The 20,957-nt window shown below is 39.7% G+C and overlaps 1 protein-coding gene across 1 annotated transcript; it reads right to left on the reverse strand.

Moving 5' to 3' along the window:
- Positions 1 to 1,866: 1,866 nt before the first annotated feature.
- On the reverse strand, positions 1,867 to 19,020 carry LOC307119145 (uncharacterized protein). Its single transcript, XM_079805224.1, has 9 exons — positions 17,955 to 19,020; positions 14,026 to 14,218; positions 13,854 to 13,922; positions 13,572 to 13,673; positions 6,115 to 6,909; positions 5,990 to 6,022; positions 2,696 to 4,649; positions 2,431 to 2,571; positions 1,867 to 2,222 (listed from the first exon to the last, which is right to left on the reverse strand). The coding sequence occupies exons 1-9, from the start codon at positions 18,134 to 18,136 to the stop codon at positions 2,002 to 2,004; spliced, it is 3,690 nt and encodes a 1,229-aa protein (XP_079661350.1). The 5' UTR covers positions 18,137 to 19,020; the 3' UTR covers positions 1,867 to 2,001.
- Between the last annotated feature and the right edge of the window lie 1,937 nt (positions 19,021 to 20,957).

Raw genomic sequence — 20,957 nt, forward strand, 5'->3', positions numbered from 1 at the left:
GTAAAGAGGGAGGAGAGAATGTAAAGGGGATGTAAAGAGGGAGGAGAGAATGTAAAGGGGACGTAAAGGGGACGTAAAGAGGGAGGAGAGAATGTAAAGGGGACGTAAAGGGGACGTAAAGAGGGAGGAGAGAATGTAAAGGGGACGTAAAGGGGACGTAAAGAGGGAGGAGAGAATGTAAAGAGGGAGGAGAGAATGTAAAGGGGACGTAAAGAGAATGTAAAGAGGACGTAAAGAGGGAGGAGAGAATGTAAAGGGGACGTAAAGAGAATGTAAAGAGGACGTAAAGAGGGAGGAGAGAATGTAAAGGGGACGTAAAGAGAATGTAAAGAGGACGTAAAGAGGACGTAAAGAGGGAGGAGAGAATGTAAAGGGGACGTAAAGAGGGAGGAGAGAATGTAAAGGGGACGTAAAGAGAATGTAAAGAGGGAGGAGAGAATGTAAAGAGGACGTAAAGAGGGAGGAGAGAATGTAAAGGGGACGTAAAGAGAATGTAAAGAGGGAGGAGAGAATGTAAAGAGGACGTAAAGAGGGAGGAGAGAATGTAAAGGGGACGTAAAGAGAATGTAAAGAGGACGTAAAGAGAATGTAAAGGGGACGTAAAGAGAATGTAAAGGGGACGTAAAGAGGGAGGAGAGAATGTAAAGAGGGAGGGAAGAAAAGCATTAGGCTTGTTGGACTTCATGCAGCGCTGCACAGAACGATCAGCGGCTAACTTGAGCAGTGCTTGACGGTTAGAACTTGTGTCCGACTTCAGACAGCGACCCCCGTGACTGTGCCATAAGGCATCAGAGTACAGCGAGAGCGATTGGAGAGCAGGAGGACTCAGCCAGAGCAGATTCTCCAGAGCGACTCACGAGCTCTGCTGATGACACAGCTAATCCACGATTGGCAGAGTACACCGATTGACAACGATCACGTGCGTTTCATGTTTCTTCTCACACCTTCAGTTCCACTAAGGATCACAAATCTGTTCTTTATAACATCAAAATAAAACAATGTACACCCCACTTCACTGGTATTTAGGCTTATGTTGAATTTTATTCTTGTACAAACAGACACTGTATTAAGCAGTGCATGTATTGAATGAAAATGTCTCTGAAATATCGGTGTATTTGGAAAATAATTAATTTTTTCCACTTCACAGGACTTTGACATCCTGAGTGAAAGGAATGATCTGTGGTGTGTTCCACTTGGCTTCTTTCAATGTAGTTATAGCACCAGCAGAAATGTACTCATTCCACCTTGCCTGGTGTATTTTCCTGAAGTCTCGGGCACACTCAGCACGCTCATGATCTCCATACATCATGGCATTACTCTGAAATATCGGTGTATTTGGAAAATAATGAATTTTTTCCACTTCAGCTGTGGTAAAGTATGCAAACAGCGTGAGCGTCTCTTATTTTTAATGTCTACACTTTTATCTTCACATCTTTTAATTTAGCTCCATTTCTTACAAAAAGAGCATAATGTGCAAAGTGTTGAAGTGTTTGTGCCTCCCTACAAACCACCCTTTCTTTTAAGAGTCGTGATCCTGTTCCGCACAATTTTTCACACCAGTCCATGTTCGCTGCTTCAAAGCTTCTGGCTCTGCGTCACTACGGGAAGCAGAAAGTGTCTGACATCACATCTCAGTTTTCAGCTCTTCTCGTCTGCACACGGCAACTCTCACCAATAGGTTACATCCAGCCACAGCCCATGTCCAGTATAGCTATTCACTCTTCCCTTTTTTATCATCTTTACATTCTCCCCTCCCTCTATGACAGAAATATCAAAAAGTTTAACATGACATTTCATCCAACTTCATTGTAACTGAACAAAGAAAATGGACTATCTTACTATTCTCTACTTCTTCATTAGCCTTCTTATACTCTAACTTTTTACTTTATATTCGGTTTCATTCCATCCACAAAATATTTCTACATCCTCATTTCTTTTAATTTAGCTCCATTTCTTACAAAAAGAGCATAATGTGCAAAGTGTTAAAGTGTTTGTGCCTCCCTACAAACCACCCTTTCTTTTAAGAGTTGTGATCCTGTTCCGCACATAATTTTTCACACCAGTCCATGTTCGCTGCTTCAAAGCTTCTGGCTCTGCGTGAATGCATCTTTCACAGTCTTGCTTACCAGGAACTTTGCATGTCTTGATGAAACTCATCATGTGTCTCTCTACTGCTTTTACCTCACTGTCCTCCCATTTCTTTTTTGGAGCATTTGAAGAACCTATGAAATAATTAAAAAGTAAATTCTCATAACACATTCTTATTACAACTAAATCGGTGAGTAAAGAGCAAATCAAGACTGTGTCCTAATACATATATTTTTTGAATTTGTCTGGATATTGCTGAATTTGTCTGGACATTGCTGGATATATAGCTAATTCATGTTGATTTGATTATTGTTGTTTGTGCAATGTAGAGATTTTGCTTACCTTGATCCTCCTGTGAAACAGCTTGATCAGATTGAACAAGTTGATCAGTCTGTACTGGTGCTGGTGCTGTTGTCTGAGATAGGTCACTGGAATCCTCCTCATCATCACTTGACATGGAATCACCTTGGGCCTCAAGTTGCTCTTAATAATTAATTAACAAAAAATGAACAATTTATTGCTTATACCTAGCATCTGTGACATGAATATATGCATTGTTTTGCAAATATGTACAGCACAGATACACACAGAGCAAGTATACTCATACCATTTGGGTCGATTTCAATGTCATCAAGTTTCTTTCCTTTGTAGTCAGACAGTGTTCCTTTCTCCATGGCCATTAGGACTTTACTCATTTTTGCCAGCTGCAGTGTTCCCTCCGGTAACCGATAATACTGTCTGTGGATTCTGATATCGTGACCAAGGAAATCAGCCAGTTGGTCTGCTTCATTCTCATCAAGGTTAAGAATTTTAGACATGGTTGCTATGTGTTTCCTGAGCCTAGTTGATGACAGTGCTTCAGGGTTCTTTATGCCACATTCGCAAGCAGCTTTGCTGATGCACTCTCCTCCTCTGTAGGCAGACATTGCTCCACATCTGGCAAACATAAAGGGATTCTCTGTTGGAACACCACAAAGCTCACGCATTTCAACGAGCAGCTCCAAAGCAGAAACCATGGAAGGCTTAAGGAGCACAGGAACCTTTCTCCCTCGTTTACCGCGGATCTCAACTCTTGTGAAGTGCAGACACAGCTTCCTCTCAAACTCAGACAGACAGATGGCAATGTCTTTATGTAGCTCAGAAGAATCCCTGCTTTTAAAAGCTGACAAAAGCATCCGGGATACTTCACCTTCTCTCCTTCGGTTGAACAGGATGACCTGGGACAGCGTGACCTTGGCTAGAGCAGCGTAGTTGTCAGCAGAAGGGCAAGATCTGAGCTTACTTAGGAGCTCATTGTGTTTCTTTTCAAGATGTGTGTGCAGGACTTTGACATCCTGAGTGAAAGGAATGATCTGTGGTGTGTTCCACTTGGCTTCTTTCAATGTAGTTATAGCACCAGCAGAAATGTACTCATTCCACCTTGCCTGGTGTATTTTCCTGAAGTCTCGGGCACACTCAGCACGCTCATGATCTCCATTCATCATGGCATTACTCTCAACAATGCTAGATATCTTGTTTAAAGAATGCCCAAGTTTGAGAGCTAAAGAAGGAATGCGGTAGGAGTTTTTCTCTTCATCATACCCAGACACAACTTTAACTGCTGCTATGACATGTTTGAAGTTTGCTGGTATGAAGAAGTCTACCATTGTTCTCAGTGGGGTAATCTTCCTTGCTTCAAGAAGAAGTCTGCCTACTTCTCTCATCTTCTGTCTGATGTAGTCATGTTTGGTCACATCAGACCCCATCCTGTTGAACATGTGCTCCCCCAGCTGCATGATGCATCTGTCAGAATGAACTGCACGCGAAACTTCATCATAGTTCATAAAGGACAGTATTTTCTTGAATCCATTGCTCACTTCTAAGCCGACTGGTGTGTTTAGAGCACACATGGATCGAACTCTTTTCCTGCCCTGGGCATCATCATTTTTTGGTTTCAGGGGACAGTTTTTGATATGTTTCCAAAGGCTGCGCTTGTTATAAAGCCCTTGGCAGTATATGCAGTGAATAAATTCTTTGGCTCTTTGTCTATTTTTTGGTCGGTAGCAGGCAATCATCTCCCCATGTCCTTGTCTCACCACATCGGTGTTGTGGGCAAAGTTTCCCTTTTTTCTAAGGAGGTTTAACTGGACTCGTCTTTCTTTGGAATGTTTTGGAAATGCTACTGCCTTTACAACCCCCACTTCGTTGCGATGGACAAACTCAAGGTGTCTGGCCATTTTTGAATATGGCTTACAGCAATAAAGGCAATACTGCTTTTTGTTGTACGACTTGCGTTCCTGCTTTGGTGATGGCATTGACTGAATAAAACTCTTATTACCAGATAAGGTGTTTGTCTCTTTAGATTGGCATTTCATCTTTTTTGGTGATGGTGCGGTCATAAATTGATCAGATAAACTACCTGCCTCTTTGGGAGATATTGGATGTATCAAAGCACTTTTGACCATGTCATGTCCAGAAGAACTACCATCCGAATCATCTGAGCTGATTTTTGGTATGTAGTCAACATCGCTGTAGTCTGTGACATCGCTGTAGTCTGTATCACAGACGACACTTCCTGAATACTGATTGAGAGAATTTAACACTTACTCAAATAGTACAAAATGGTTTGTGTTTTTTTTCAATTATATTTTTTAGTGATCACACGAGTACACCACTGCCAAAATCTAACAGAACAGGTAGTATGTGGGCATAGTAGGGATGGGACGAAATATCGTTTGACAAAATATCGCGATACAATAACGTGACGAAACGCATCGAGGTCGAAAAAAAATGGATCGCGAAATAAAGATAGATGGCACTGCTGCATGATTTGCGTAGTATATAGATAATTTAGTGTATTATATGTGTGTGTATGTATATAGGGCTGACATACAGTCTATGGTGGCAGGCTGGCAGGACCATCTGCTGATCAAGCAGGGTAAAACTAAATGAAAAAATATATATCCGGGGAACGGTGCGGTACGTCGTCACGTCAAGTCAGCGCATGTTGCAACAACAACACTGCAGTCTACAGCGAGCTAACAAATAGCATTAGTACCAACTGCCTTGCTCCCAAACAGCCGACCATGGTCAAATGAGGTCGAAATTGAGGACGCTCCGCCTGGATACAAGTCATGTCTGGCAGTATTTTGGCTTTCTCATTAAAAAAGACAAAGACGGCAATAGAGTAACTGACAAGACTAAAACTGTGTGTAAAGGCGGGCGTACACGGTGCGAGTTCGGACACTCGGGAGGTCGTGAGATATTGCACACGTTACGAGTCAGTTAAAATGATAATCACGTCAAAGCAGCTGGTACACGGCACGACTGTCCGCATGAGTTTTATCCCGAGCCGGCGGCAATCACGTGAGCCTTTGCGCTTAACACAGAGACCGGAGCTTTCAATGTTGCAGCTATAGCTTCAGATAGAAAAATGACGGAAATATTGTGCAAATGATTTGTTGAAAAGCAACAGTAGCCATTCCGTTAAACATAACTTATGAGAGAGAGAGAGAGATAGAGGATTTTGAATTTCAAAATCTATTTATTACAAAAAGTACACACTGTTAAAAGAGAGACAGTGTTTGCACACACTGTGTGGTTGCTGCCACGGAGATATAGCCCCATCGATCTAACCTGCGTGGTTGTGTATGATTTGGCAATAAGTTGTTGTTATACAGTAATATTTTTGTCTTTTTTTTTCCTTTTTTGATATCGTATCGTGACGTATCGTATCGTGACCCTGGCATATCGAGGTGCATCATATCGTGAGTTTTAGTGTATCGTCCCATCCCTAGGGCATAGTGGGTATGGCAGTGGATCATGTAACATTACTTTTCATCATTTGCGGATACTGGCAAGCAAAGCCATGATTATGCAAAAAATATTGAGCGTATAAATTATCACATGGCAAGACACATACCTGTCTTTTTCTTGATGGCCTTAAAGAGGATATCTGGAAGAGGAGAAATACAAATAAATATAAATAATATATAATTTCATATAATCTATTGTTAGTTCTACCAGTCCAAAAATGAATCTACCCACCTCCCTTAATGAGGGGGTCTCAGACGCCTGTGATGAGTGAACCACAGGTGTTGATGCAGCACAGGGTGAAGATGAGGATGATGAAGGCGGCGATGAAGGCTGTGCAGGTGAGGATGAGGAGTATAAGGGCTGTGCAGGCGAGGATGAGGAGCATAAGGGCTGCACATGAGAAGGTGATGAGGGCTGTAGAGGTGAGGATGAGGAGCATAAGGGCTGCAGAGATGAGGATGATGAGGGCTGCGCATGAGAAGGCGATGAGGGCTGCACAGGCAAGGATGAGTATAAGGGCTGCACAGGCGAGGATGAGGAGCATAAGGGCTGCAGAGATGAGGATGATGAGGGCTGCGCATGAGAAGGCGATGAGGGCTGCACAGGCAAGGATGAGTATAAGGGCTGCACAGGCGAGGATGAGGAGCATAAGGGCTGCAGAGATGAGGATGATGAGGGCTGCACATGAGAAGGCGATGAGGGCTGCGCAGGCGAGGATGAGGAGCATAAGGGCTGCAGAGGCGAGGATGATGAGGGCTGCGCATGAGAAGGCGATGAGGGCTGCACAGGCAAGGATGAGTATAAGGGCTGCACAGGCGAGGATGAGGAGCATAAGGGCTGCACAGCCGAGGTTGAAGGTGACATGGGTGGCGCAGGAGGTGTTGACGGTGATGAGGACAGGGCAGGAGGGCATGAGGTTGATAAGGCCATTATAGAGGTGAACAAAGCACAAGGTGCAGATGAAGAGGGTGCATCAGATGTGGATGCGACTGAGGATGACTGTAACAGTCTTGATTGAAACTGCTTCTGCAGATATAATAAGAGGTATTTAGCTTAAATAAGAATAGAATGCACTTTAACAATATTGAAAACTGTGGCACCCATATAAGACAAGAACAAACACACTGTAGGGGTGATCAAAAAATAAAGAAACATGTTTTGCACATTTCAAAGCAAAGATCATTAATAAAGTAATGAAATAAAAAACTCTAACCAAACATTTATACAAACTTTACATACAAATTGTGACAATAGTCACATTAAGAGTTACATTGGTTCAGACATTAAAACACTGAACAAATAACTAGTTAAAGGATTAGTTCACTTCATAAATAATTTCCTGATAGTTTACTCTCCTCCACGTCATCCAAGATGTTCATGTCTTTCTTTCTTTAGTGAAAAAGAAATTAAGATTTTTGAGTAAAACATTCCAGGACTTTACACCATATAGTGACTTCAATGGAGTCCAATGGGATAAAGGTCCAAATGTGAGTTTCAGTGCAGCTTCAAAGTCTCGACACGATGCCAGCCGAGGAATAAGAGTCGCATCTAGACAAACCAGCAGCAATTTTATAAAAATACTAAACATTTATATACTTTTAACCATAAATGCTTGCACTAGCTGTAATGCGTCACACATTACGTAATCACGTTGAAAGGTCATGCGGAAGGTAGGCAGAAGTACTGATCCAGTGTTTACAAAGCGAACGTGCAAAGACAGAGTCAAACGCCATTTAAACAATGATGTCGAATGATTTTGAAGTTGGATGAGAAAACAAGTTGTTTATTTTTGTTAAAAAACGGTCGCTGGTTTGGCTAGATAAGACTCTTATTCCTCGGCTAGAGGTAGTAAGTAGGGCTGTCACTGTTTATTCGATATTCGAATATGCATTCGAACATGACGTGAAATATCCGTAATCAAACTATAAATAAACTATCCGGTTTTTAAAGTGCCATGTAGCGCATTTTTTACAGTCTATGATTAGACCGTTTGTTTTTTTATTTTATTGTTTGCCATAAGGAGATTAAAAACTAAATGCCGGAACCTCCTCTCTCCGCAGACAGCAACACTGCACTGAGAGACACAGACTGTAACAAATACCTACTTCTCTCAACATCGACGCGCAAATACCTGTGTGTGCCAGGCACGTCTGTGCACTTCGAACGAGTGTTCTCCACCGCAGGGAACAAAATAAATAAAACTTGCGTGCAAATGAATGAATGTAATGCGGAACGACACGATAAGTGGGTTCTTTAGGGACACCTAATCTGTAGCCCCGCATTTGTTTATACTTTCGCTTGCCTCCGCAGCACGAGCCTCCGCTGACTGCGTGCGCGCCTCCCCAAATGGACAAGGCATTCTCGGCGTGCTCGCCGGTATAGGCCTACTATTCTTTGAAACGACAGGGTACGACGCGGTGCAATTGTCCTCTAAACCATCAGGAATCAGCGGTGAGAAGTAAGGTACACCCGTGGATGTTTATTTTAGTACAAGAACACTTAAGTTCACTAAAACCACACTACAAAAGAATCATGTAAAGCAGTACACCAGATTTTTTGTTGTGACATTAGAAGAAAAAAATGGATATGAGAATGTAACCTACAACTATATTAACGTTATCTTACATATTATCTAAACATTTTTATTTAGTTTTGTGAATCTTTTTATTAAACATGGCCATTTATTTTTATTTAAAGGGCTTATGTCTGCTATTGTAGGCTCATGTTGTTGAGTCATTCCACGAAACCAGTAGAATTTGAGTCCCTCTGACCTTTTTAAGTGTATTTTATCTATTGGGTCACCAAAATCTATTTTTAAAAGCTTTTTGTATAAATTGAAATGTCTCCTTTAATAAAGTTTAAAAAACATGGCATCAATTTTATCTTTATATTAGAAATTATCTTGTTTTTTCAGTTGACACCACCTATTTTGTCACGTCCCTCATGGCCTTCTTTGAAAGTGTACTTGGGATATGAATAATAAAATTAGAAAAAAGTCCATACATTTTGCCATAACCATAAATATCTATCTTAGCTTTTTAGCTGGTAATGTTTTTTTTCTAAGCAAATAAATTATTATTCATTAAAATCACATTATTTAGTTCCGTACCTCAGTAACCCCTCAACCCCGTTACACACATCATTCTCCCCCCATAAAAATAATGAATTGATCCTTACGTGACATCAACAACTGGAAGTGACATCATATAAGTCTTCTGAACAACATTGTGTGCAGACACAGGTAAATTACCACCTTCTCTTATAATTATAACTTATTTATATTGTGATATTGTGGTTGTCAAGCTTAACGACTCAACCCCGTTACATCAAATAAAGATAGAAAACTATTACTTGTGAAAATGAACTTTGTTATTTTAACAATATACATGATTTCTTAATATCATGCATGCCAAGTGCTCTCCTGTTACTCACTACATGTAGAGCAGTGGCCATTTTGAGCAAAAAATCACAACCCCGTCACACTCAACCCCGTTACTTCTTCGATCATACCGGGGTTGTGAGATTGTGATGGGGTTGTGTTTAACACTTTGGTTCTGAAGTTATCCAGTAATTTAAATTAATTATCATATTTGATCAAAAGTCTTTTACCACAGGCATATGTTGAGTGTAGTAATGTCAATGTTAAAGCTGTGTGTGTGTGTGTGTGTGTGTGTGTGTGTGTGTGTGTGCATAATGTGTGTTCTGCCTAGATTTTACATCTCAATGTTAAGTATTGCTCTGAAAGAATGTTTGATTTAATGATTTAAACATCTACAGACATCTATGAGTCTGAGATGGCACCGACAACAGCAGCAGAAAGGCAGAGGCAGTATCGTGCATGCCTAAATGCTGATCCTGAAAAAAGGGAGAAATACCTGAAGAATGAGCGCCAGAGATGGAGAAAAAAATGTAGAGACAGGGAAAAAGAAAGGAATCAATGAGATGAGTGAAAGACAACAGCGGTTGAAGTGTAGAAAGTGGAGAGAAGCTTACAAAAGAAGCAAGGAGAGGAGAGAAGCACTGAAGAACTTAAAGGGTTCGTTCACCCGAAAATGAAAATTCTGTCATTAATGACTTCCCCTCATGTCGTTCGACACCCGTCAGACCTCCGTTCATCTTCAGAACACAAATGAAGATATTTTAGCTGAAATCTGATGGCTCTGAAAGGCCTCCATTGGCACAATGCACGGTTCACTCTCAAGACCCTTAAAAGGTACTAAAGACGTCGTTACAAAGTCCATCTCACTACAGTGGCTCTACAATAACTTTATGAAGACGAGAATAGTTTTTGTGCCCAAAAAAACCCTAAATAACGACTTATATAGTGATGACGATTTCAAAACACGGCATCATGAAGCTTCGAAGCGTTATGAATCAGTGAGTCGTGTTTTGAAATCGTCATCACTATATAAGTCGTTATTTAGGGTTTTTTTGCGCACAAAATCTATTCTCGCCGATTCATAAAGTTATTTTAGAACCACTGTAGTGAGATGGACTTTGTAACGACGTCTTTCGTACCTTTTAAGGGTCTTGAGAGTGTAAAGTGCATTGTGCCAATGGCCTTTCAGAGCCATCAGATTTCAACTAAAATATCTTCATTTGTGTTTCGAAGATGAACGGAGGTCTGACGAGTGTCGAACGACATGAGGGGAAGTCATTAATGACAGAATTTTCATTTTTGGGTGAACTAACCCTTTAACCACTCCTCCACAAAGTCCAGATCATGCCCCAAGACAGTATCCACAGCCAGAATCTTCAAGGTAGAGCAATGAGCGGTTAAGAGTGTTGGTAAATGACTAGGCTGAGTGATAGAAAGTGTTAGAAAATTAAACGTGTAGTTAAAGGTGCAGTGTGTAAATTTTAACGGCATCTAGTGGTGAGGTTGTGAATTGCAACAGCACACTGCTCACCCCTCCCTTTCGAAGCTCATAGAGAAGCTACGGTGGCGACACAGGACAAAGATGCCGTCATCTGAGACAGCAGAGAGTAGCTAACGCTCTGTAGAGCAGTTTGTCCGTTTAGGGTTACACAGTGCACCTTTAATAAAAGAACTATTAGTTGTTTAGGTTGTATGTTATCGTTTTACTGACTGAAAAACCATCTGATTGATAGCTGCTCGTCGTTTTGATAGCCATCCACCAGATTCCTTTTTTCTGGGCCAGACTTTGAATGCCACAACACACACACACACACACACACACACACACACACACACACACACACACACACACACACACACACACACACACACACTATACTATGTTATTGTGTACATTTATTGTTTTCCTGCAGTTGGGTTAATAAAACTCAGTTCAATTGCAATTTATATCTGTTATCTTTCTTGGTTACATTATGAAATAGTGTTTGTAGAAAATATTTAATTGAATTTGAGTAACTGAGTAACTATTTATATGTCAAGCTGTATTTGTCTCTTCAACTCCGTTACCACATTCAACCCCGTTACCCCAGTCTCAACCCCGTCACACCTACATTTTTTTAATTTTTTTTATTAAGTGTATAAAAAAGTAAATACATTTTTGTTGAACTCAATCTGAAATGTTCAGAGCAATCATAACAATACTGATTTTAGTTAAAATTCTGAAGTTAAGATGCATCTTTGATCCAAAATGATGAGGTTCCTGTTACAAAAAGGGCCCATTTCAGACTTTAGTACAGCAAAAGTATGACATTTTATGCAACTTTTATATTTAAAATTACTGAATTAGCGTGAGGGACATCTGATTAATAGGAAAATGTTGATTTCATTACAAATACATTATATAATCGCATTCAGAGAGCTCCCATCGTGTCCATAACGGGGTTGAGGATTAATAGTGCCCATATCTTGAAAAAGTAACCAATAATAATAGGGATTTGATGCCTGAGATGGGAAAATATATTTTTCTGCAAGTTAAGTATGTCATTTATGTTGTGGGGTGTTCAGAAAAGTAATACATTTTAGTAAAAAATCTAAAAATGTGTAAGCCCAAATCGTACCGGTTTCGTGGAATGACTCTGTTAATGTAAGCAACTAATTTAGACGCAAGAACTGGGTGCCGGTGCTGTGAGATGTACATGCTCGGCCAGATTCGGCTTGCAGTCGTGCATCTTCGGATGCGGAGCCGCGCGCGCTAAAGCCATGCACTGCACACCACCACGAGACATGGGGCCTTGCGCACCCAACTGCCTACACCGACCGCAATGACAACATTTTTTGCCGCTTGTAGATATTCGAATACATTGCTTGATATTTGATATCCGTTCGAATTCGATTTTTCAAAAAAATTACAGCCCTAGTAGTAAGGTGCTAAATTTACTCCATACCATTTAAAGCTGCTGTCCATAACTTTAGGTTAAAAATTATCCAAAATAAATGTTTGAGCAAGTACATAACCAGCCAGTGTTCAAAACTCTCTGCTTGCCTTAGCTCGATTCAAAACGGTAAGCCTGTAATAATGTTTTTAATTCCAGTGGTACTAGTGGATTTCCGTGGGAGATTCAAGCATTTTTTGTGTCATTACGTCACTTCTGTACACATAGAGAAGGAGTTTCAAATATATATTGTATTGTATGTGAGGATGATGGAGGTGGAGATTTATGACCTTTTCTCACAGCAGGGCTAAACGTGAAATTAAGATATAATTAAACTTATTAATTTGATGGCGGATCCAGAAATGTTCAAACAACAATCACCAGTGACAACTGAGTTTCACCCGTTGTAAAATGCAAAACACTTTGGACTTTTGGAGTGGCTACAGATAAAAAGAGAGTGCAACCGCCTGGCCCACGCGAAAACAAGGATAAATGTCTGAAGGGCATTAAATGTAATCACGCAATGCTGATGTTGTTAACATTAACAAATTGAGAACAAAGTATAGTTTGCACGGTTTGACGTGATATGACAAGCGATCGTTAGATTTAAGCAGTGTGATTTACTGCAATGCTTTTCCCCTTAGTTGGTCAGAACAAAAGTGGATGTTACTTACTTGTTCAGTGTCATTTTCCGGTGAACATTCTTATGTTGGTCATGACTCATACTTCCAAAAAGTATAATGCACTGTAATAAGTGCACTGTAAGTCGCTTTGGATAAAAGCGTCTGCCAAATGCATAAATTTAAATGTAAATGTAAATAATCTGTAATTGCGAATGACAGTATCCACACCGACGCGGTGACTGACAGCAGCGCGTTCTCCTCAAAATATTGGATTCATCCGAATGAATCCTGTGCTGTGTCAAAGCACAACCCACGTAAAGTTGATAATTCCACGAATGACTGCAATTGCAAATTTTGAACAGAAATGGCGACAAAGATGAAAAACTAGGACTGCAGCTTTAAATAATTTCTTTCTTTTTTTTTTTTTTTGGGTACATTTAAGTTTGGGTAAATACATTTCAAATGATACAGGTTCTGGATGAAGTGGATTTGCACCTACAAATCAACTATAACCAAACCATTCTGTGGTTTGCCAGCGATAAAGATATTTTCAATTTGAACACCTGAGCACCAGCTGATAGTGGTTGCCTGAGTTGCGTGTTCATTATTTTGGGGGCGGAGCAATGAAGGGAGGGGTGTGTTTGTTTGGGTGTCGATTTCAAATATTAAGTGTTTCTCAGAAATCATTACTGCACTTTTAACTAGCTGGCAGTAAACATCAGTAGATAGTTGCTGCATATTTGAGATGGTTACCGTTTTATTCCTTGATGTTCTTGCTTTGCCTGACTGCTTATGATTATCATTGCTGTTCACATTGTCCAATTCAGGAGAGGAAACAGAAGCTGCACAATGGGGCTGCATGTCAGAAAAGAAACCAGTGAATATCAAAATCAGAATATTTGTTAAGGACAAAAAAACTTGTTCATGTTCATTCCTCTAGCTGTCCTACACTTTATCTATCAGTCCACACACAACTCTATGCTAAAAGAGTCAATAATATAGAATAATGATACAGATGTTTTAAAGTGGACTTACCGATTTATGCGGGCGCAAACTGCTGGCTGGCTTTTTATCAGTGGATTCTGCTGATGCTTTATTCAAAGGCTTGAGAAATACGAGACCACAATCACATGGTAACTAATCAGAATTAGAGTAAAAGATTATCATGAATTACTGATCAATCTCTTCAGCATTTTATTGATAGTACCTTGACTCGCCATGGCCAATCTGAGTCTCCATAATTGTAAGTGATTTCCTCTCCTGGTAGAATGTCTCGTACAGCAAACAGACACAGGTGAGGTTTTCTGCTCACTTCAACAGTTCTCATTTTGCAAGTAGGATTTCTCGTCTCATCGTTTGCAAGTCTTCCCAAGGACGAATCTTCTTTAGATGCATCCATGCTATAAAAACATAAAATTACCACTAAACACTTATAATCGTAGTATATATGCTAGACATGTACAGTTATTTTTACAAGTGGTTCTGAACCTTAGTTCTAGGAACCCACCGCTCTGCATATGCTGTATGTCTCGTGTTTTAATCCACCTGATTCAGATGAGGAGTTCATCATCAGAACATGGTTCTATGAACTCAACTGAGTGCATCAGGTGAAGGAGACATACAGAATCTGCAGAGAGGAGGGTCTGAGAACCACTGATCTATATGACAGTGTACTGCAACATCCTCTCAGCTCTCAGATAAAGGCATCTAAAAGTTACCATTTTGTTCTCTTTAGGGAATACAGGGGGAATTTTTTTTTGATGACTCAAAGAAACTACACTCTGTACTCTATGTCAGTTCATGGTGAATTTGAAGTATTAGGGTGTGTCTGTTCACATTAGAGCCCTGCATTTCAGCCCGACGGGCCCCGACTTTTTTATGCCCCTAGGGCCGGGCTTCGTGCCAATTTTCACGTCATAGTTCACATGCGGGCCGGGCCGGGCCTCTGGCCTTATTTTTTTATTTGCCTTTTTTTATATTTTTAGACATTAATTAAAAAAAAATATGAGAAGTTGACGTCAATGATAGAAAAAAAAACATAGAAAGACATATCATAACCTGTTTTAATCTTATAATTACACTGACATTAGCCTGGTTAAAACCAGACCATTCTCAGTAGTAACTGAGTTAGGGTCTGGCAAAGCTTCATAGACACTTCATTTCCAAAGGGGCGTCACCAACGGACGTCGCTCAAATGCCTCTGGGCGCAATTGGATAGACCTAAAGCCAATCAGAGAGATGAAGGAGATGACAGAGACAGCGATAGGCTGCCTCCTTGTCATTTATGACTTAAGGTGTACAGCAAACAAGCTAATAAACCCAGAAATAAGTTTTTATAAGCTGTCAACCCCCAAAAAACGAGTGTTTAAGGACATAAAAGTGGATCAGGCAGTTAGACAGAGCGTGTCTCATTACTCTGAGAACGTACGCACACTGAAGGAGAACGTCATCGGCGACACTGGATAGCTTATCTTACAGAAATATATTAAATTGACATTTGGATATTTGACTCACCAGTGACAAAATGTTTAACTTACTGCACACGTAACTGTATTTTTAGTGCATACTGAGTGTCAGGAGCCCACAATTTAACTGTGTGAACAATTTCTAAAAAAAAATTTATTGAGAAGATTGATGCTATTAGATCAAATATATCATCTTCGCTGATTTTCCAACCTATTAATTTCGAGCGCCCTGCTGTCTTAAATCAGTTTGAGCCGGTGTCCCTTGTCTCATTGAGGGAGACTCTTGGTAAAATGAAATTATTTACATGTCACACTGACATTGTTCCTCCACGACTCTTAAAGGATGCATTTGATGCTATTAGCTCTTCGGTTCTTGCTATTATTAACAGTAGCCTGGCTACGGGAGTTGTACCCAAATCTTTTAAACATGCAGTGGTGGAACCGGTTATCAAGAAAAGTAATCTGGATCCATCAGTCTTTGCTAATTTTAGACCCATCTCTAGACTTTCGTTCTTGTCTAAATTACTCGAAAAGGTTGTATTTGAACAGTTGAATGCATTTTTATGTTTAAATGGTATCCACGAAGTGTTTCTATTTTAGAATTAACTTCAAAATTTAGAATTTTGTTAATTTTTAATTTTGAGGGTTTTTTTTAAATCACTTCATGGCCTTGCTCCTAAGTATATGTCAGAACTGATTAGGAAATACGCTCTGTCAAGAGCGCTTAGGTCTGCTGACCATTTGCTGTTGGTTGTCCCTCGTGTGAAACTAAAAAGCAGAGGTGAAAGAGCATTCGCTGTAGCTGGACCGAAGCTCTGGAATAGTTTGCCCCTGCATATCAGACAGGCTCAAACCCTTGCTATTTTTAAATCGAATCTCAAAACCTACTACTACAGTTTGGCATTTGATGCTATGTGAGAGTATTGTTTTATGGTTGTTTTTTTATTCCTTTTATTTTAAGTCATGTTGGTTGAGTGCATTATTGATAACGGATATGTGTGTACAGCACTTTGTTAAACACCTGTTTTTTAAAAAGTGCTATATAAATAAACTTTGACTTGACTTGACAATTTGCTCGTTCCAGTCTGTATCCACTTTTATGTCCTCCAAACGCTCATTTTTTGGGGTCGACAGCTTATAAAAACTTATTTCTGGGTTTATTTATCAGAACGACGGAGAAACATCTGAAACTCTGACAGCAATTCTCTGTTTGTGATTTCCTCGCTTCGCTGTCGTCATCGTGTAAAGCCCGTCCCAACGTTTCTGATTGGTGCCGTGATTTCTCGGCATTAGAAATGGGCTTGAATGGGCTCTTTGCCAGACTAACTTGCAGAGCAAATCTAAATTTGCCGGAAATTGTCTGGGTTTTCCCAGGCTACACTGACATATGACTGACATGACAGTCTCGCGCACGCGCACAGAAGGTTTGCGCAATTCGATTCACCTCACTGTGGATGCTGTTCTTTTTCTCCACGATGCTCTGTAAGAGACTGTTCTAACTTTTCGTTTGATTGAACTTCATTTTCGTTTAACTGTTGGAAACTACTGATATTTTTCGTTTGGTTGGACCTTATTTTCTTTTAACTGTTGGAAACTACTGGAAAAAAGAATGGCCATGTTCTGTGGTGCATTTTTGAGGTAACGTTAAGATAACCTACAAGTTTGTTTTGGAATTAATTTAATTTGTTTAGATTGTAGGCTATTGCTCATTTCGTTTGAGAGCGCTGTTGTGAGCAGCCATGGGCCTGCCACCAAAAAAAATTGTTTTAGCATACTCACTGTGGTTTAATAAATAAACATTTATTAAACTAACTGTCTGGATATGCTTTAAGTGTTTTATATCTATGGATTTTATTTTAGCCAAGTTAAGTAGCCTGTTAGCGTTGATTTTAGAGCCTTTTATGAGACTAGCTGCAGTTATGTCGTGATATCACCGTGTCGTGATTAGGTTTTGTCTGCTATATTTAGCCTACTTAGGCCTATTATTTATTAAATCTAGGCTAAATTTGGCTAATGAAACATTGATTAAAATTAAGATACAATTAATACAAAACGAAATTCACATCAAAGAAAGGCTTTGTGTTTTCTGTTTGAGGTTTCTATGAAAGTTTTAAAGCATGCTTTTAGTGCCGCTTTCAGAGCGGTCACGTCAACATTGTTTTTTCCTCAAACGCGAACACGAAAAATTAAATAAAATGAATATTTTATGTTCTGTGGAGAGCAGTAGCTTGGAGAGCTTACATTAGTAAGCTACAGGACATCGTCTTTCAAAAAAAAAGAATGCTGATGTTTTTTAGACTGTTAATGTGGTGCATTTAAATAAATGTGAACGCTGCCATCTGAAACCTGGTGCGACCAAACAAGCGGACTGAGATGCTGAAAAGAATTGTCTAAGTTGGCTTCCAAATTAACTCTGGTGCAGTTCAAATGAAATATGAACGTAACATGGACCAGAGACATGTAAATCAACTAAAAACAGAAAGATGTGACCCTAAAAAGGACAGACTGGTCAAGCATAACTTAGGTTCGACGATAGAAATGCCAATCTGAACACTAAGCGTATCCAGACCAAAAGAAATGAGCGAACAGAACTACAGGCATAAACTAAGTATCTTACTGTTCCAGATATTTTAGCATCCCTAATACATCAATCCAACAGTTCTGTACTCACCACCAATTTTTGCCATGCCACTGAAAATCAAACAGGAACGTGTTCTCAGCTTCAGTGTAGTGTTCAGTTCGGTCCAGACTCTCCTGTGAACTCAGAAGTTCACCTCTGTATTCAAGAACAAAATCACCTCTGAAAAAAGCTCCAGTGGTGAAAACTCCACGCCCTGAAGAGCAGAAATACATTAGCTTCAGTTTCTTTAATGTCAACTATTATTTTGATTATTACTAAAAGTTCTCTACCATATGATGTACATTATATGATGTAGAAGGGAAATTACTGAAGGAAAATAGTCAGCCAGGCTAATCTCAAAGCATGCTTTGCTTTTCATACTTTTAAGTCTTAAAATTCTACAGTTAAAATTACATAAATTTTCTTACACAAACAATATTATCATGGCTATATATTGTTTAAAACAGAGTGCTGCAGTGATGGCGTATTTTTGCAGGCCAACCCGGTAGTTCACCTCCCCTAGTTCCCTCCACAAAAACCTTATAGGATTTTAGAACCCTATATAAAATCCATATCCTTGTGTAATAATGTTTCTACATTGTTGCAATTAAGGCTGGGCGATTTTTATCGATTCTGCGATATAAATCGATATTTTTTTTCCCAAGAAAGTATCGATTTTTAAGCCGCGAGTAACGATACATATAGTCCCATTCAAATCCCCCGTGTTTACCCCCGTTCGCGTTGCAGGACGAGCGATTTGTATGGCGTCTCAAAACTCGCGCACATACAATCTAGGCGCGTGCACAGGATACGCGGGCAAAGAACAGTATCCGCGCACAGAATGGCATCCTCGCACGTGTGATTTGGTCAGCCAGCCGCTATAGTCTCGTGCTGATGCTGATAGCGTGCTGAATCTGATGCTCGTTAGAACAGCTGATGCGCTGTTCTAACGAGCGCTTTTCTGAGCACGAACACGTGAAGCACATAGGCACTATCAGCCTGTCTAACAGCGCAGAGTAACCTGGGCCTGGTTACTGGACTAAGTTATATTTCGAGTCTTATTGCGCTAATACACAAGGTTTACATAAACAAAGTTGGTTATGTCTAAAGTGAAAGCAAAAAATCTGACGCATCACGTGAGACACAGTAGCCAATAGTAAACATTCTGCTGCTTGTCCTTAAAGGGAAAGTTCACGCAAAAATAAAAATTCTGTCATTATTTACTCACTCTAATGTTGTTCCAAACCTGTATTCATTTCTTTATTGTGCTGAACACAAAAGAAGATATTATTTTGAAGAATGTGGGTAACCAGACAGTTGCTGGTCCCCATTGACTTCCATAGGAAAAAAATACTATAGTTCGTCCCTGGGGTACATCAACTGTTTGGTTATACACCCTTACACACATTCTTCAAAATAACTTTTCAACTTTTATTTTCAACAGAAGAAAGAAACTTATCCAAGTTTAAAACAAGAGAGAGAGTAAATGATGACCATTAAAATTTTGGGAGAACTATTCCTTTAATGTTAATAAAACACAAAGAGGAAATCACTCACTGTTCTTGACTGAGAATTTTAATAAGAATCAATGTACAATTTATAATTTAATATTTGTTCATTTAATTACTTTCTTCAATGCTACTGTTAATACACCTAGCTTCTTCTTAATAACAAGGAAAATAATGCCTTTATGATCATTATGACTTTAATAATGATTTTTATCTTCGCCACTTTGGCCTAAATGTCTGCCATTCTTATATTGTGTTACCTATAAGGCTTTATTTTTAAAATAGGGACATTAGTTTGGCTGTAATGCTCAGTCACTTGCAAAATAGTAAAACCAACATGAAAAATAATCATGATAAAATCGTGAATCGTGATTTTCCTGAAAAAAATTGTGATATGATATTTTTGCCATATCGCCCACCCCTACGTCCCCTTTAAATCTTTCAGAAAATGATGCAAGTGTATCGAATTATATCGAATCGTATCGTTGGCTGAATATCGTGATATATATCATATCGTGAGCTGAATATCGTGTATCGTATCGTGAGATTAGTGTATCGCTACAGCCCTAGTTGCAATGTATGTTTGACTGATTGTGTGCCGTGTACATCCCTTAGGCCTTGTGTCCAGCAAAGCATTTTAGCCAGCTGAAAAGCATTTTGGCAGCACAGCGTTTTTTTTCAGTTGAGATGCTTCATTGCTATGATACAGAATATCCACGGCATAGTTTACTTGTAACTGATTTCACAGATAATATGTTCAGAGAACAGCAATATAAATTTTCCATCCATTTTGCTCGGTTAGCTTTGCTGGTTGATGTTGTTGTGCAGAAAGAATGTTGTGACAGTTGGTCAGAGTGGTATTAGTCCCACCGCTCCTCCTCTGTGATTGGACGGTTGGGTAAAAAATGTTTAACATTCTTCAACTCTCGTTGACCAGTAAAAAATGGCGCTCAGCGCTTCAGCGTGAAAAAAACACTCAGCACCTCGTACACTCATGGCGTTTTAAAAACGTGGGTGAAAACATTGAAAACAATTGAAAAAATACGAAAAAACGTGTTGGTCAACACATAGCTGAAATCTACCTAGAACAGTTTGCAAGAGTGTGATTACAACGAGACTGTGAACGTGACTAGATGAGTTTATCTGTTCAGCTGATGGCGTTTAATGTCCCAGACAACCCTTGTCTCCCATTTAGACACTTGTTAGCAACCTAGACAATCAAAAACTTTTTTTAAAAACACACAAGAGAGTATTACTAATGTATTTTATGTTGTAGAACAAAACATGAAAATATCTTGATCTTGTGCTAACCATTAAGGCCGGAGCGGCGCGTCGATGAAGTCGACGATTCATGTGTCGACACACACGTAGGAGACCAAAACATTGCAGAATGGAGGACGAAACAGCAACTTCTTCACAGAATTGACCGTTCGCAAAGACCCGCCCCCCTTAGTTACTGTCGCTATGTCCAACAAGCTACGCCGCTCTCACGCTCACGCATGCGCTCATGCCACATCATGTTCTCACGCAGTGAAAAACACATCGC

This window comes from Gobio gobio (genome assembly GCF_949357685.1).
Source record: "Gobio gobio genome assembly, chromosome: 1".
NCBI lineage: Eukaryota > Metazoa > Chordata > Actinopteri > Cypriniformes > Gobionidae > Gobio > Gobio gobio.